Source organism: Strix aluco, chromosome 5, assembly GCF_031877795.1.
Source record: "Strix aluco isolate bStrAlu1 chromosome 5, bStrAlu1.hap1, whole genome shotgun sequence".
Classification (NCBI taxonomy): Eukaryota; Metazoa; Chordata; class Aves; order Strigiformes; family Strigidae; genus Strix; species Strix aluco.
In genome coordinates, this window is record NC_133935.1 from 5824415 (window position 1) to 5840253 (window position 15839).

The window sequence follows — 15839 nt, forward strand, 5'->3', positions numbered from 1 at the left end:
TTGGGACAGGCTGAGCTTCAGAGCACAACTGTTTCAGTTTTATAACAGGCATCCATAGACAGTAGATGCACCTTGCCTTTTCCTCTCATTTTCCTGGTAATAATGGGATGGGTTTTTTTTAGTGGCAGTATATTAGAAAGTGTACAAACAGTCCCTTCCTAGGTCAGTTGTCTTGCCTTTTTGCTGTTAAAAACAGATGTTGCTGGGAGGTGATGGGTAGGATAAATGGAAAAATGGGGGGTGTTTCTAAAATCTTAGGAAGTGCATGGACAGATAAGATGAGTTTCAATGATTTAGCAAAGAAAGGGATCCACTACAAAGTTGTCTCTGTGGATAGGGAGTGTTACCACTGACTAGAAAGTAGGGCAGGATGCTGGGGTCAGTTATCCTGTCCTTATTGAATCTTGAAACTAGTAAACTGGTGTAGCTGCCTGAAATCTGCCAAACCAGTTCCCTGTTTCTAGAGGTTCCTGTGTAGCAAATCATAGTTTTGGCTGAGGCTTTGTGGTTGTCCTGTTTGCATATGCCTTTAGTGGTGAAAGTTACTCTTAAAATGGTTCTCAGCCCTGGGCTGTGCCTGTTCAGTATTTTACTGCAAGATTTACTGCAAAGATTGTGTTTATGTAAATTAGAAGCACTGTTCTGTGAATAGCTGCCAAAGACTCCTATAACTGTGAGTGAATCTATCATCTACTTGTTTCAGAGTTAGGAGATATTTACTGTGACTACTGTGTTGACGAGCACCCATAAATTTCTTAGGCTGTGTTTTGAAATGTACGTTAAATAGTTTCGGCACAAGTCCCAGACTTGGGAGAATTTTGCTCTGAAGAAGGCTTCAAGTCACCTTAGTTGCCTCTGGTCTGGATCCTCAAGTTAGGGGCTTACGCTCCTGTGTATGGCACTTCAGGTGCCTCAACAGAAGTTGGGGAGATGTTGGTGCAACCATGCCTCTCTTCAGTAAGTAGAAGTAATTCTTCATTTCATAAGAATTTTGTGAAGGTAAGCATTAGACGTTGATTAGTATGTAGGCCTTGCTTTGTTAGCCTCAGTGTTAGTTCAGCCCTACTAGCAGCTGGGTGAGGCTGTAGCCTTGCTATAGTTTTTCTTTTCCTACCATTGCTGCTACAGTTCCCAGGGGTGTGTGCTCACAGAAGAGAGGGTAGGGATTATCAAATCATTCTGCAGGGATGACAAAAGGAAGAGCTTTCTCTGTAAGCCCTTGATCTCGGTTTTAACACAGTACAAATATGCCAACTTTTATTTGCAGCTGCTTCTCTCGCTCTGCTGAACATCCTACCTTATCACCTTAGGACTCTGGCCATTTGCTTTGGAAGGCTGCTACAAACGACAGGTTTTGTAAATCCTGGTTATCAGGAGGCCTCTTAAAAGCCCTCGATAACACTAGTTTTCCAGTCTTCTGAAATGTGTTGTCATAGCTGCCATCTAGTGCCGATGCTGATGTATGCAGAGGAGATTGCCTCAAAATCAGCACTGTAGAACTAAGTAGAAGTTTTATAAACAAAGAAGACAAAATGTCTCCGAAGACCATAATTAGGTCTCTATAAAAATGAATTAATCATAAAAAATGATGGAACTGGGGTTGTTTAGTCTAGAGAAGAGGAGGCTGAGGGGAGACCTCATCGCCCTCTACAACTCCTTGAAAGGAGGGTGCAGAGAGGGGGGATGAGTTTCTTGAACCAAGGAACAAGCGCCAGGACAAGAGGGAATGGCCTCAAGCTGTGCCAGGGCAGGGTCAGACTGGCTCTTAGGAAGTATTTCTTTGCAGAAGGGGTTGTTGGGTGATGGAATGGGCTGCCCAGGGCAGGGGGGGAGTCCCCATCCCTGGAGGGGTTGAAGAGTCGGGTTGACCCAGCGCTGAGGGATCTGGTGGAGTTGAGAATGGTCAGTGTGAGGTTAATGGTTGGACTGGAGGATCTTCAAGGTCTTTTCCAACCGAGATGATTCTGTGAAAAATCGTTGGTACCCAAGGTTTGGCTCCACCATCACTACTTCATTATTTGCACTTGTTTCCACAGAAATGACTGAGAGCTGCTGGGATGAGAGGCTTTAAACTACTGCAGCACCTGCTTATCATGGCAGAAACATAAGTTTCTACTTATTTTGACCAAATTGTGCCTAACCAAGTTGCCAAGGAAGAGAAGTGTGAATGTGTACGTGACACCTGTAATGCTCCTAACTTGTAGATCCAAGTAATAACGGAGGTTGGACAGAGCCCGTGTTTTTCATTCTGGATGAAATGTTGTGGATGGATTTCCATTGCAGGGGTTGCAATCCAGTCCTGACATTTATTGGGAGCTGCACATAATAAGGTTTTGCTTTTGTATATATAAGCAGTGCCCTAGGCCTCACTGGTGCTGCAGAGTTAAGGAGAGACAGAATAATACAGGCCTCCATCGATGTGTAAATTAAGTAAATACATTTTAATCCCCAGTTTCCCAGTCTGGTTTAGGCAGCTTTTCCTTTAGTTGGCTTTGGATGAAATTCCAGTCTCCCTGATGTGTACATCATTCAACAGCAATGACCTGTCCTAAAGACCAAGTGTACCAGCAGTGTGGGACGCCATGCAACCAGACCTGCAGATCTCTGTCCTACCCGGATGAGGACTGTGATGATCTCTGCGTGGAAGGATGCTACTGTCCACCCGGGCACTACCTGGATGAACACGAGCAGTGCGTGCCAAAGTCCCACTGCCCTTGTTACTATGATGGTGAGATCTTCCAGCCAGAGGATGTCTTTTCTGATCATTACACCATGTGGTAAGTGTAATGTTCATAACTCATCCCTACACGGTGTGACTCAAATTTACGGATAGTCCGAGTGGTTAACTGCTTCAGTTCCTATACCTCCACTGAAATTAGTTTAAAAGAGGGCAAGATTTTGCCTCCAACAAACCAAACGGTGAGTTTTACTGTTGCATCTCTATCCATATAATTTCAAATGCCACCTTAGAAAACAATACTAAGCCTTGTTCCATGAAGAGTTCCTGCCAGTTTGAAATGGACTTTAATTACTGACAATAGGTACTTTGAAGGCTTTAAAATTGTCACTTTAATGTACTGAGATACATTTCTGAAATGTTAAAGCCTAATTACCTCTGTCAAAGATACAAATATTAAAAAGCGCTTCTAATTGTTAAATTGAGTAGTGGTACATTGAGAGTAGGAATGTAATTGCTGGGTGGCTCCTGGCAAGCCCAGTTTTGGGAACAGTGTCTTCTCCTTTTCTCTTCTAACACAAAAGTCATAAGTTGCAGGCACTAATTGGCCCCTTACATCTCTCCACAGCAGACCTGACTATTAACTTGCCCAGTTTTATGCCTGTGCAGACGCACTGGATTCAGTGGGACAGGGCTAGCGTCAGCTGGGTTACCATGATAGTCTAGCACTGCAACTATTTTAAGGAAGGTTTGCCTTTAAGCTTGGTAAGCAACAGATCAGCCCCGATGAGAGGTGTGATTTTGGTGCACTGACAAGTTGCCCGTGGTCCTGTCTGAAAACAACAGTGTGAGTGAAAGCTAAATGTCACTTTGTTAAATATAAGCTCTATTTGTTTTTCTCAGCTATTGTGAAAATGGTTTCATGCACTGCAGTACAAACAGAGTTCCTGGTGCCTTCCTGCCAGATGTTTTCGCTGATGAGAGGCCATCTGCCAGAAGTTAGTATGCCTTAAAAATTTTTTTTTTTTTTTTTTTTTTCCCTCTTCAGTCTCTTGGTAATCTAGAGTAGAGTACCAGAGGTTGTAGTGGCTGGTGATGTGTCTTTTTCTGATTTTTTTTTTTTTGTTACAGGATAGAAACAAAATGTTTACATGGGAGAGTGCAGGGCTCATGGTGTCCCACCTTTCAAAATTATAGTTAGTCACTGCAGTCTCTCTTTAGTTGAAGAGGTTAAGGGGTGCCTTGACGGTCATTTGAGGCCTCCAATTGCTATTTGAAGGTCACATGACACGAGTAACTAGCCAGCTTTATACCTCCTGCTTGTGACTAGCAGGTTGCAAGCTCTACTTTCTGGTGCAGATGAAGCTTTTTGTGGCTTGAAGGTTAGAGTGCTGCCAGGCACTGAGTGGGCCCTCCAGCCACGAGACATCTTACCAAAAAACCTCCTGGAGACTAACAACTGCCATGTAGAGATAGGCATTAGAAAATAGGGCATCAGTGGCCTGGGATTTTTTGAGGTTTCCCACTGATATATGAATGGAGCTTATAGGATTGTGATGGGAGAGGGGTGTCTTGGTAGGTCACCAGTAACAGTGTCACTGGTTGGCCCCCACTGTCCTTCAGGTGAAGCCTTCTAGGTGTATAACTCACCAAACTCTTGCTGTAATGTTATTAAGACATAATTTTCCTGATACTAGTGCGTTAAGACTTACAAAACCTCAGAGAGGCGTATTTCTAACATTGCTTGAAATAATAACCTGGAGTTTCTTGGGAAATCCTGATCTGTCAGAACCTAAGTTCTCAAAGAGTTTGAAAACTTTGTGTTTAAGCTAAGGGCATTGTTATTAACAGTCACTCATGTAGTTATACTCTGTGTTGGAAGTGAGTCTAACCACAATAATATATGGTGCTGTTGCTTCTCAGAACATCAATTTTGTGCTGACATGGCTAGTGTACACTGCCTACAGGTTGAAATATGTTTCATGCTGAAGTGTGCTCGTAGCCCTAGTGCAATCCAGAATTGAACCCTTGTGCGGCTCCTTTTGCATCCATATTAGAATACATGCTTTTAGGACAGCCTAACTGAGGTCACTTCATGAGAAGTGGGGACTGTTACCTTTACGATGTCATGCATGGTGGTGTGGTGGCATTGCTCTATTCTATATCCTAAATTAGTTTTCTAATAAAAATGTTGACCCATCCTTTAGAAAAATACTGTGCTAACAAGACTTGAGTTCTAATTGCAATTTTTGTAAATTGATTTTTTTTTTTTTTAAAGTAAAAAGGAGCTTGACATGCAGATCCCCCATGGAAAAACTTGTCTGTCCTGCAAACAACCCAAGAGCTGAAGGGTTGGAGTGTGCCAAGACTTGCCAGAATTATGACTTGGAGTGCATCAGCCATGGCTGCATATCTGGATGCCTCTGTCCAAAAGGGATGGTAAGCAGGCTCGTCTTTGTTTTCTTGCCTTCATTTTTTCCTACCGGCAGTCTTCTTGTGACTTGGAAACATGCGGTTGTGAAGTATTGACTCTGCTAAATTGTGACTGGTTTAAAATACATGTATTTTACATTACATTACACAGTAGTGTATCTGCATGGAAGATGAAGTTCAGCTTGTAAAAATAATTGAGAATCAAAAAGCCAAAATGCACTTTTTTTAAGACCAATTTATACCTTTCTTCAACTCTTCTCCCAAACTCCTCCTCGGTCTTATTGAACTTCCCCAGTCAGAGAGACAGAAGTACACAGGCACCCATACCCTAGATACCCGCCCCACTTCCACCCAAACCCTCCTGCTGATACGTTGCCTCTTTGTCAAGTCTCCATCTCTTCTGCTGCCTTCCTGTGTGTTGTACTAAACTGAGAGTTCCCCCTGAGAAGGAACGTGGGACACAAAACTTGCTAAGATGATGCCAGAGGGTGTCCTGGAGTTGCAGGTGGTGGGCTGAGCATGCTTTTTTCACTGGTAAAATGCTTTCTGAAGTCTAGGGTTATGTTCCCCTGCAACCCTCAAATTTAATTATTAATCTAGTCATTTTTAAATAGGGCGAATAGTAAATAGTTGTTTGCTAAGCCAGTGACTGTGAACTCAATGTCAATTTAGAGCCCTGATAAAAAGCAGATAAAGTAGAATAGACAGCAGCTTGCTGCTGCTGTTCTCTGAGCAGTAGAAAAAAGCATGTGTTCAGTGCTGTGCAACACTGGGCAGGTGAAGAGTTCTGCACAGGATCTTAGTGGGGGCTTGGGGTATAGTCCCAGGCATCATGTGAATAAGATGGAGGTGGAGCACATGCTACACTCTTTATGAAGTTAAAAAAATGACACTTTTGAGATCTCTGTCCAGGAAAACTGCTGGGATTAAGAAGTTTGTGATGTTTAGTGCATGAAGTGCAGATGAACATACCAAGTACATGTTGGAAAAAGAGTCGAGGTTGTGTCTTTATTTTGTTTGAGGGCTAAAATACAGCTGTGAGACTTTATTTGATACCCATGGTACTTAGAGACGTGCTGGTAGAGCTTTCTGACTCAGGCATATGGTAAAGCAAGATGTTTTCAAATGCTGCAACCCAGGAAGTCTAGAAATGCAAAAGATTATTTTTTAAAAAAAAAAATCTTTTATAGCTGTTCAAGGTTCGGGCTCAGACTGATATGCACTGGACATTGATTGTTAGCAAATGAAGGTGTGGGTTATTACTTCTAGGGCTGAGATGCATGTTTATGTTTAGGCTTTAGCTCTAATGAATTTACTGCAACCACCAGTTTAAATTCCATTTTAAAAGCAATTAACTTTATTTGGAACCATGTATTTTTATAAAGGCATGCTGTTTTTAATTCTGTATGAATACAGGCGTTTTCTCCCCCCAGATTCCTTCCACTGTCTTACTAGAAACAATAACCCCCCTTGAATTCTCATAATACAGCAATTTCTAGAATTAATAGTAAAGTATCTTTTGAACATTGCTACCATATTTTGCTGATAAACACACATTATGTAAGTAGATGCTACTCCAGAATAAAATGCCAGTTGTAGGCAAAAACTCAAACTTGTGAGGTGCTTTATAGGTACAAAGTGAAAAATACAGAACAGAATTTGAAGGCATCCGTATCAACACTGAGCAAATTTTCACCACAATTTTAAAAACAAGTGTTGCTTCTTTTCACATTTCAGTTTTTACTTTCACATGTCTTTCCTTTCAGAGAAGAACGTTCCTAAATAGCAGTGTGGTAAGAAAACTTTAAAAAGCTTGTGTATGTGTAAAGTTCCAAGTGCTCCAGTGTGAATAGGTCTTTCTCTGTACGTAACAATCAGAAAGGGGCTTGAGATTTGTTTCAGTTCCAGAATATTGTATTAGTAGACTTTGGAGCTAATAATAGAAAACAAATTATGAAAAGTACTCAACAGAAAAAAAAAAAAAAAGGGGGGGGGGGGACGGGACGGGACAGCCCCCCCTAACAAAACCAAACCCAAAACCCTCCCCTAAATCAACTTCCTAGTAATTAACCTTCAGATTTAGTATAGAGTTTTGTATTCTTTTTCAGTAGGTTGGACCTATCATTCAGACAATTGTTTCATAAAATTCTTGCCAGGAGAAGCAGTCTTTGTCATTTTGGAACTGGAAATTCCACTTGACTCTGCAGCGATGTGAAACATGCCCCTGAATTCAACAAGGTGGTTTGTCAGGTTTTGGATAGAAGAATCGGGCCCAGTATTTTTTTTTTTTTTTTTTTTTTTTTTTTTAAACTAGTAAAATATGTTCTTTGTCCGCTAGATGACAGTATGGTTCAATCTTCCAGTAAACACAGTCTATATATTTTCTTGTTCTCATGGGCTTCCCATTTGGTAGGGAATAAAAATTGAGAGATTTGAGTTTCTCAAAGCCACGATGGGAGAAGCCAGTATATAGATGATGTTGTGGAAGCATGGCCATGCAAAGGCAGGACCAAGCTCGGAGCTTTCATTATGTGGGTGCCCTTTGCCACGCATTGGCCACCTGGCAATGTGGTTCCACACAACCTGCCAGCTTGACATCAAAGAGCAGTTTCCTCCTCATCACCAATAGGTACTTAACCAGGATGGTTTGGGGGAGGCTTTTCCCTTATTTTTGCATTTTTGCAATGTGGTCCCAGTATCAGCTGCCGAAAATGGAAGGATTTGGGGTGATGACCAGGTTCTCCTCTCCATCCTGCCTCTCTCTACCTTAAAGACTCTGAGCACACTGTGTGAAAACGCTGCAAAGTCATGAAGTTTGTGTTTTCCAGACTTGTACCAACAGAGCTGAGCAATAAAGGGACGGGAAAATGGTATAAGTATTTATTTTACCCATCAGTCTCCCTTGTTGGTGTTCTGTAATCCTGCTTAATTTACAAGCACTCACGGAGGTGAGCTACTGTTTGTAGGAATGTCTGTGGGAAGTAACAGATTACTGAACATTTATGGGAATAAATTTTTGCACATACCATTCCAGAAGAAATTGTGCCATTTTACTGAATATTTTTTCTTTTGCGGTGCAGTAGTGTATAAAAATTATGAATGGTCCTGGATAACTTATTAACAAAAAAATTAATCTTCTCGCTTGGCTCTAAAATGGTTCATATGATCAGGAAAAACAGTCAATGGGACGTAGTTTACGCAGAAAACTCTCCAGTACAATTTGCAAGTATATATAACACTTAATATGTAATTAAGTGCAATGTTATCCCCACATATATGAAGAGATGTTTATATATCAGTTAGCTGAGTTATCAGTCTTAAACAGAGGAAATCATAGTCTAAAATCTGTATGCACAAATTGCCTCTCAGTTTTGAATTACATATCTGAAAAATAATAAAAAACAGCATTCAAAGATGGTTCATGACCATGAAGCCGCAGTTGCCTAGATTTGAATGGGAAAATTTTCTGGGGTGAGAATTTGCCAATCAATCAATTGATTATTTCCCTGGTCAGAAAATGTAAATGAAAACTAATTTCTTGCAACTGAAAAATAAGTTTTCCAGTTCACCTTGACTTAATATTTTTATTTTCAAGAAATCAAAACAATATAAAATGTTCAATATGTCATGAAAAGTAATTCTTCTTTTTCTGTCTTTGATCATCTGGAGGGTGGGAAATTCTCCATACTTGTCACCCTTTTGCAGAGCAGAAAAAATAAATCATAACATATGTGCAGAAGTGTGGGGAAAAATATGCTTTCTCAGATTAGTTTACAGCACTCCAGGTTTTTCCCATTGGAAAATATTAATGAATATACAAATGGAGTGTTAACCACCTTTCTGGGGAAAAAGAGGAGCAGAACAATCAGAAAGAACAAAATCCAGACACTTCAAAACTAGAAAATGAATTTATTTCAATTTTCAACAACTGAAGTAAATTAAGGTTTAAAATTGAAATGAAACATTTTATTGTATTCTGGCTGATGAAATAAAACTATTTCTAAAACTATGATATGTTAGCAGAAAAAGGAAAAAAAACTCTTTAATCAGTATAGTTTGAAATATTTTTTTTCTTCCAATCTGTTTTCAACAGAAACTCAATAGAGTGCTATTTTGATTTTCCTGCTAGCTCTGTTGTATATTCTTCAGTGTAGGCTTATCCTGTAGAACAACATGACAGAGTCTTCACGAGGAGGTGGGTACCAGCTTTCTGGTATGTGCATCTGCCCAAGGATAATGCTTCATAAAACAAACAGAAGAAGCATACAGCTGACATAAGAAAGAAAAGCGAAGTGTAAACCAGCACATATTGAGTGGTGTGTCCTAACATGTTTTTGACTTGTCTTTGCACTGAAATGGTGACAGGCTGTTTTAGTTCAAACATATCAGCTATCGGGTTCTAATTTGACCCACTTCCTTTACTTAATCCCATACTCCTTTATACCTTTGACTGACTTTCTGCTGAAGTCCTCAGGTGTATCAGGAGGAACAGTGAAAATCTGAGCTTCCCTTGGCAGTGAGATACTCATCAAAATTGTATTGATCAAGAGAGATTAAAATTCAGCCTTATCAAGGCAGAGTTTAGGGGAGAACAATTTTAAAGGTTCTGAAATCTGTGATATTGTCCTTCCTTTTGCAAGATTTGTGATGGCTTAGAAATTAATAAGACAGAGCAAGGAAACGAAGGACATTTCTGTCAGATCCCCAAGTAGAGGGGGGATCATCAGCTAGTTAACCACTTATAATCCCACGGATGCACTCTCAGGAGCATCATCATAAGGGTGTGAGACGCTGCAAACAGTATCTGTTCTCATTACAAATCTGTGTCTTTCCTTGTGGTTGCCTTCACAACACTCATGCCTCCCATCACCTCAGGCACTCAAGACTGTTAGATCTCCTGTATTAAATGCTGTCTATCGATGGATTGAGAGACTTCCGTGGAAAGTCCAGCTATTGGTGAATAATGCCACTGGCCTTGTAGTACCACATGGTACTGTGCTCATCGGGCTGCCAGATATACCAGCTTTTGGATGTGGTGTCAATATGACCAGTAGGTTGTGTGTTACTATTAACAAAATCATAATCCATTGAGTTTTGCAGCACAAATAATTAGTCTTCTGGTCAAAGTCCACTTTGGATATTTATGCCCAGCTTTCTAAATCCTACTCACCCACTCTGCAGTGTTCAAACAAGGTAGTCTTCCCTCTTTGCCAGTGAATTAACAGTTGCTGCACTGTAGCTTCATGGTGGGTGTATGTTTGTGGTGGAAACACCTAATACCAGTCTATTAAGCTTTTAGAGTTGGGGATAGGCTGTAACTAGCTTCATGTCAATGTGTGAGGGAGCAAGTAGAAGAGGTCCTAATCCTCCCTTTGCTAACCACACGTCTAATCCCAAATTTTGTATCCAGAGACTAGCCCCCAAGTCTTTTGTGAACTGTGTTGCTGAACAGTGTGGAAAATTCAGAAATGTAGCCATGAGTGTGAAGTCATATATTGTTTTTTTCCTGAATGCCACCAGGAAGGAAGGAAGGAATTAAACACCCCAAAGACCATAAACATATGGTCTTCTCTGGCCTGTTTTCTCCCTGTCCTTTGTGGAGATTAAGTCTGAGGAAGAGCCCCAGGTCTATCATCTAGAAAAGCATTTCTTTGTTTCCATCTTGCTTCTATTGGTGTGAGTTTATTTGGCATAATATAGCTCTCTATAAGCCACAGAGCATGTGGAGCTGCATATGAATGAAAGGTCTCAGGGCTGTGAAATCCGTTTTATTAGTAGTTCCCTGTGGCAGTTCTAGGTCCCCATAGGAAAAGGCAGAGCTGTTCTACTTTATTAACCTGGCGTTCAGACTACATTGATCTCATTGGCCTGTATTTAATGGTAAAAAAGAAACTATTTTAATGATTTTACAGAAAGAGTTGAAAGTGGGAAGGTGATATTTTGTGACTTTTGAATGAGAGGGAGGGGAAGCATTCTCCATTTCAGCATTCCATGAAGCAAGAGCCAAACCTACCCCTGGCTTTGCCGAACCACGACCAAGTGAAAAACAGCATAGCCAGCCTTGGTTTTGCTTGATTTTCTAAAACTGTCTGTCTTCAAAATGGAAAGGGAATAATCACAGAAAAAACAGAGAAAAGGAATGGAAAAAATCTGAATAGTCTAAAGGCATTAGTTGGTTCTTTGTTTACTTTATTTTTGTTTAAGTGGCACAAATTGTTTGTTGTTATACAAAGTGAAACCAAGATCAGTAGGGTAAAACTGAAAAAGAAAAAAATGTAGATGGAACATAATGACCTATTTCCCAGCAACAGAGCCTGTGAGAGTGAAATAATGACTTAAGTGGACTGATATTTATCCTGCCTTCTAGGAAATAAATAGGGATTTGAAAGAAAATGAGTGACTACTGCAATTTTCAGAGGCGAGTCGACAGGGAGGTGGCTTTGTTGGGGTGCTGTTTTCTGTGACAATAGAACCTGCATTTGCACATGGGTTTTTCTGGCACTGCAGCTCCTTGTCTCTTCCTCAGTGTTCATATTTCAGATTTTAGCCCAGCTGAGCCCTGCGTTTGGCTGCTTTTCTGTTAGGCCATCCTTCAGTTTGTTGTGTGAGAAGCTCTCACCTGCTCGTCATATACAAGTAGCCTATTTTACCTTCTCCACATCCTAGTTTTGGTCAGATTGGACATTTTCATCACAACGTTCTTCTATAATCTAATCTATTCTCCCAGCAGTTCAATCTGGTGTTCAGCTGCTGAAGCAACACTGTGATTTATGTACCTATAGATCTATATATGTTAATGGGAAAAAATATTATCAGTGCTGTACCTTTCTTACCTTAAATAGTCTTGAACCTTTCCATCTATCCTTTTCTTTATTCTTTATGCACATGTTCTTGTGCCTACTCCTCTGTGTACTGGCACATACAGACAGGCCCACATGCTGACAAACTGTGTGTTTTGCTTAGGTGCGACATGAAAACAAGTGTGTTGCTCCTGAGAGATGCCCGTGTTTTCACAATGGAAGAGAATATGCCAAGGGAGACACAGTGACTAGTGACTGCAACACCTGGTGAGCCACTGGAACTGCATTTTTCTGGTTTTCTCTAGGACACCTAACATGTTTCTTTTAAAACAAAATATTGTTTTCTTAACAGATCTATTTTATATAAAAGTCAGGGTTTGCAGTGTAGTAATACTCATATTGCACAGACCAGCATATTGCCTTCACGTGTTGTGTAAAGACCAGTGCAACTACCTGAAAGGACATTGTAGAGAGGTTGGTGCTGGTCTCTTCTCACAGGTGATTAGTGACAGAACAAGAGGGAACGGCTTTAAACTGCAACAGGGGAGGTTCAGACTGGACATTAGGGAAAAATGTTTCCCAGAAAGAGTGGTCAGACAGTGGAATAGGCTGCCCAGGGAGGGGGTGGAGTCACCATCCCTGGGTGTGTTTAAGGGTCGTTTAGATGAGATGTTGGGGGATCTGGTGTAGGGGAGAACTTTGTAGAGTCGGGCTGAGGGTTGGACTCGATGATCCCAAGGGTCTTTTCCAACCTGAATGATTCTGTGATTCTGTCAAACTGTATTTGGTACCTTGCAAAAAAGTAGTCTATGTATTTGTGCAGGTCCTCTGCAGCCACTAGCTGGAGAGCTAGCTGCTTGATTTTGCAATGCAAGATAACAATATAGGAGTTCATTTGGGGTGGGAGGAATGGAGCCTGTACTTTGTTGCTACGCTCTGCTGTTATCCTTCCCTTTTTTTGCTGTCTGGGGCCCTTCAAATCAGTCCTTTTCAGCCAGAAGCATGCATCAGCAGAAGGGGTGTGATATGCCAACTATAATATGACATGAGCTCTTCAGGAAATATGTTAAAGCATCAGGCAGAAACGTAGTTGACCTCTTACATCTCAAATGAGTGCTTAGTCCATTGATTTATTTAAAAAAAAAAAAATAGAGAAAAAAAGAAGAGGGAGTTGGTGATATCTACTTAGAAGAAAAGAGTAAATGCTCCATGCTGTTCACCCACATCCCTATCCATCCTGTTTGGTTCTTGAAAAAAAATTTGTAGGTTCAAAAGCAAGTGCTGGACTGTGAGATTTGCATGGAGGGAAACTCTCAGCACAGCTTTGGGTAAGGAATAGGGTGTTTACCTGCTGGATAATTCCTGGCTTCTGTCTGCACAGCATGCTTGATGCATTGGAGGTGCTTTGCTCTCCGTGTGTGCTTGTGGAGGGAATGGTGGCTCTTTTCTGCAGAGCTCCAAGAGTCCAAGGTGTAGGACACCCAGCCACCAGCAGCATGGAAACTGTGTTCTCTTTGAACTTAGACTTTGGAATCTCCTGTATGTTTTACCTGACATGTCCCTGCCCATCTCTGTGGCACCCCCAGGAGCAGTGTTTCTGTTATCCTCAGCATGACTGGGTGGGGTTGGATCAGAGAATCAGCACTATTAAAGAGTCATTGGTTTGGCTTTTGTTTTGTGCATTGATCTCTGAGCAACAGTGATTTCAAGTGCTGAATTTTTAAACTAGTGGGACTCCTCCTGACTAGTGTAAGTTTGACTTGGATATAAAGTTTTATGGTTTTATATGGAAATGTTGACCTTCCAGTGTTTTGTTTCATTTTTTTCCTTTGTAGCTACGTAGTACGTTGTGAATCATATACTGTAATTAGACCTGAGGAAAAGCAGTTTTGAAGGGAGGAAGATGGAGGAAAAGTTGATATTTTTATATAGATGCATATACTATAACCTGCTTACATTACATCTAAGTAAAGGTGACTCAGCTGAAAAACAGACACAGTGAAAATTTTGTTGAAACAAGAACAGTAAGGTGTAAAACTAGGCATCCTTGTGAAAGTTGCAAGATTCTTCACAATAACTTTTTTTTTTTTTTTTTTAGTTTCAGTCATTTTTATTTGCGGTCATTCTTATAATTTTCAATCATTTTTATTTTCAGTCATTCTTATAATCTTCAATCTTAAAATAATCATAAACGTGTTGCTTCATTCTTGTAACTGCCCTTTTGTTTCTGGCAGTGCCATTGTAAGTGACAATTCCTCTAATACATAGAATTTTCTTTAGTATCAGGGTCAAAAAAAATGTTAGAAATCATGCCTTTTCTCATTGATAAAAAGTTCTTCCTCTCATTTTAGATATTTTTCTTTAATGTGAAAGTAAAATTGGAAATAAGATCTCTTCAAAAATATCACTAGGGCTTTTTTGAACTATGTGAATTTAAAAAGTTTCACGATAGTTCTCCTCAAATATCAAGTCAAATGTCATTTAGAAAGTGATATAGGAAATTACTATTGCTTTGAGAATTAATAAGAATTGAGAGTCTGCATTTTGGAGGTCAGATCTTCCTTTTCTTTTGTTTTTGCTTTTTGTACTGCTGTTGCAGGAGTTCTCATTCTCACTTGTTCTTAGCCAGATGTGAACACCTGCAAACGCAATATATGAGCCAGAGGTGTCAGATTTGGCGTTTACATTCGACTTGACATATGGGAGACCCTAATTCATGAACAACGGAATGTCTCCAAGTCTAAGCCAGTGGCAAAACTTTTGTTATGCTATGTATTGGGAATTCATTGTAGAGCTCAGTGAAAATTTTGGAATAACATTTATGAAGCAGTACACAGCAGAAATTTGCTAATCTGAGTTTTGCTACACCACACACTTTATAATCTGTCCGTGCACATATATACAAAATCTTGGTCTTGCTCTACCTATTAGCAGAGATTTAATAGCAGGGGGTGCAATAGGTTCCACGTTACTGAAATTTCATTCTTTGAAGAAAATGTATTGCACAATATTTATTATGCTGTGAAGTGTTATCAAGATTAAACAATGCTTATGCTTGGGTTAAGGCATTATTAGAGAACTCATTTCAGTAGCCAGTTTTTCTATGTTTAGCAATTTGATCTTGGGAAAGTACTTCAGGTTTTTTTTTACCTCTGAGTTTTTACATCTGTAAAGCAGGGATAGAATTCCCCTTTCCCTGTCCTTATCGAGCTTGATTAGAAAGTTCCTGGGGTAGTGATGGTGTCCATCTGCATTCATAAAGCATTGAGTGATGAAAGTTTCTCCAACCTCAAGCAAAATATTGCTTATTAGATTATTAAATTATTATGATTAGATTAGATTATTAGATATGGGGTCAGATGCTATTCTAACTCCCCAAAATTAATAGCAAACAAAGGAGTGAGCAGATTGTACTTCACTGACTTTGTTTTTTATTTTGTTTACTTAGTCTCTTGCTAGTTAGCAAATCAATTTATTTCACTGATCAAAAGCCTGTGGATGCCAAAGGAAAGATCCCCTTTCATAGCTGCAGCTTCTGCAGCGAGGCTTGTGGTTCTCCAAGATACCTCTGGAAAAGGGCAAGAAGACAGGGTGGATGCTCTGAATTCTCTTTATTTCTCAATTTCTCTCTTTCCCTCATTTTAACATGAGCATATTTACCTCCTTGAGCCTTATTTATAAGGGTACCATGTAAGATTTAGATTATTATGTATTACAGCAATGAAAGGATACAAATGTTCTTGGAAACTCTCAGAAATTTAGTAATGATTGGTGTTGAATGTGGCTGGTTTGGTGTCATCATGAAGACTAGGAGCCCTACTGTTTTTCCTTCTGTCTGTTACACTGGTATAATTACACTGAAACCTGTTGAGTTACAGCAAGATAAGAGAATTGGATTTCTTTGCATTTTGAATATCCCCTTGGAAGAT

At 40.0% G+C, this 15839-nt stretch overlaps 1 protein-coding gene across 1 annotated transcript in view; it reads left to right on the forward strand.

Moving 5' to 3' along the window:
- Positions 1–15839, forward strand: part of VWF (von Willebrand factor) — a 146861-nt gene that overhangs the window by 44151 nt on the left and 86871 nt on the right. The window contains exons 16-19 of the mRNA XM_074825700.1: positions 2537–2777; positions 3581–3675; positions 4956–5116; positions 12074–12177. Of these exons, the coding sequence (XP_074681801.1) occupies positions 2537–2777; positions 3581–3675; positions 4956–5116; positions 12074–12177 (601 nt within the window). The remainder of the gene's footprint in view (positions 1–2536; positions 2778–3580; positions 3676–4955; positions 5117–12073; positions 12178–15839) is intronic.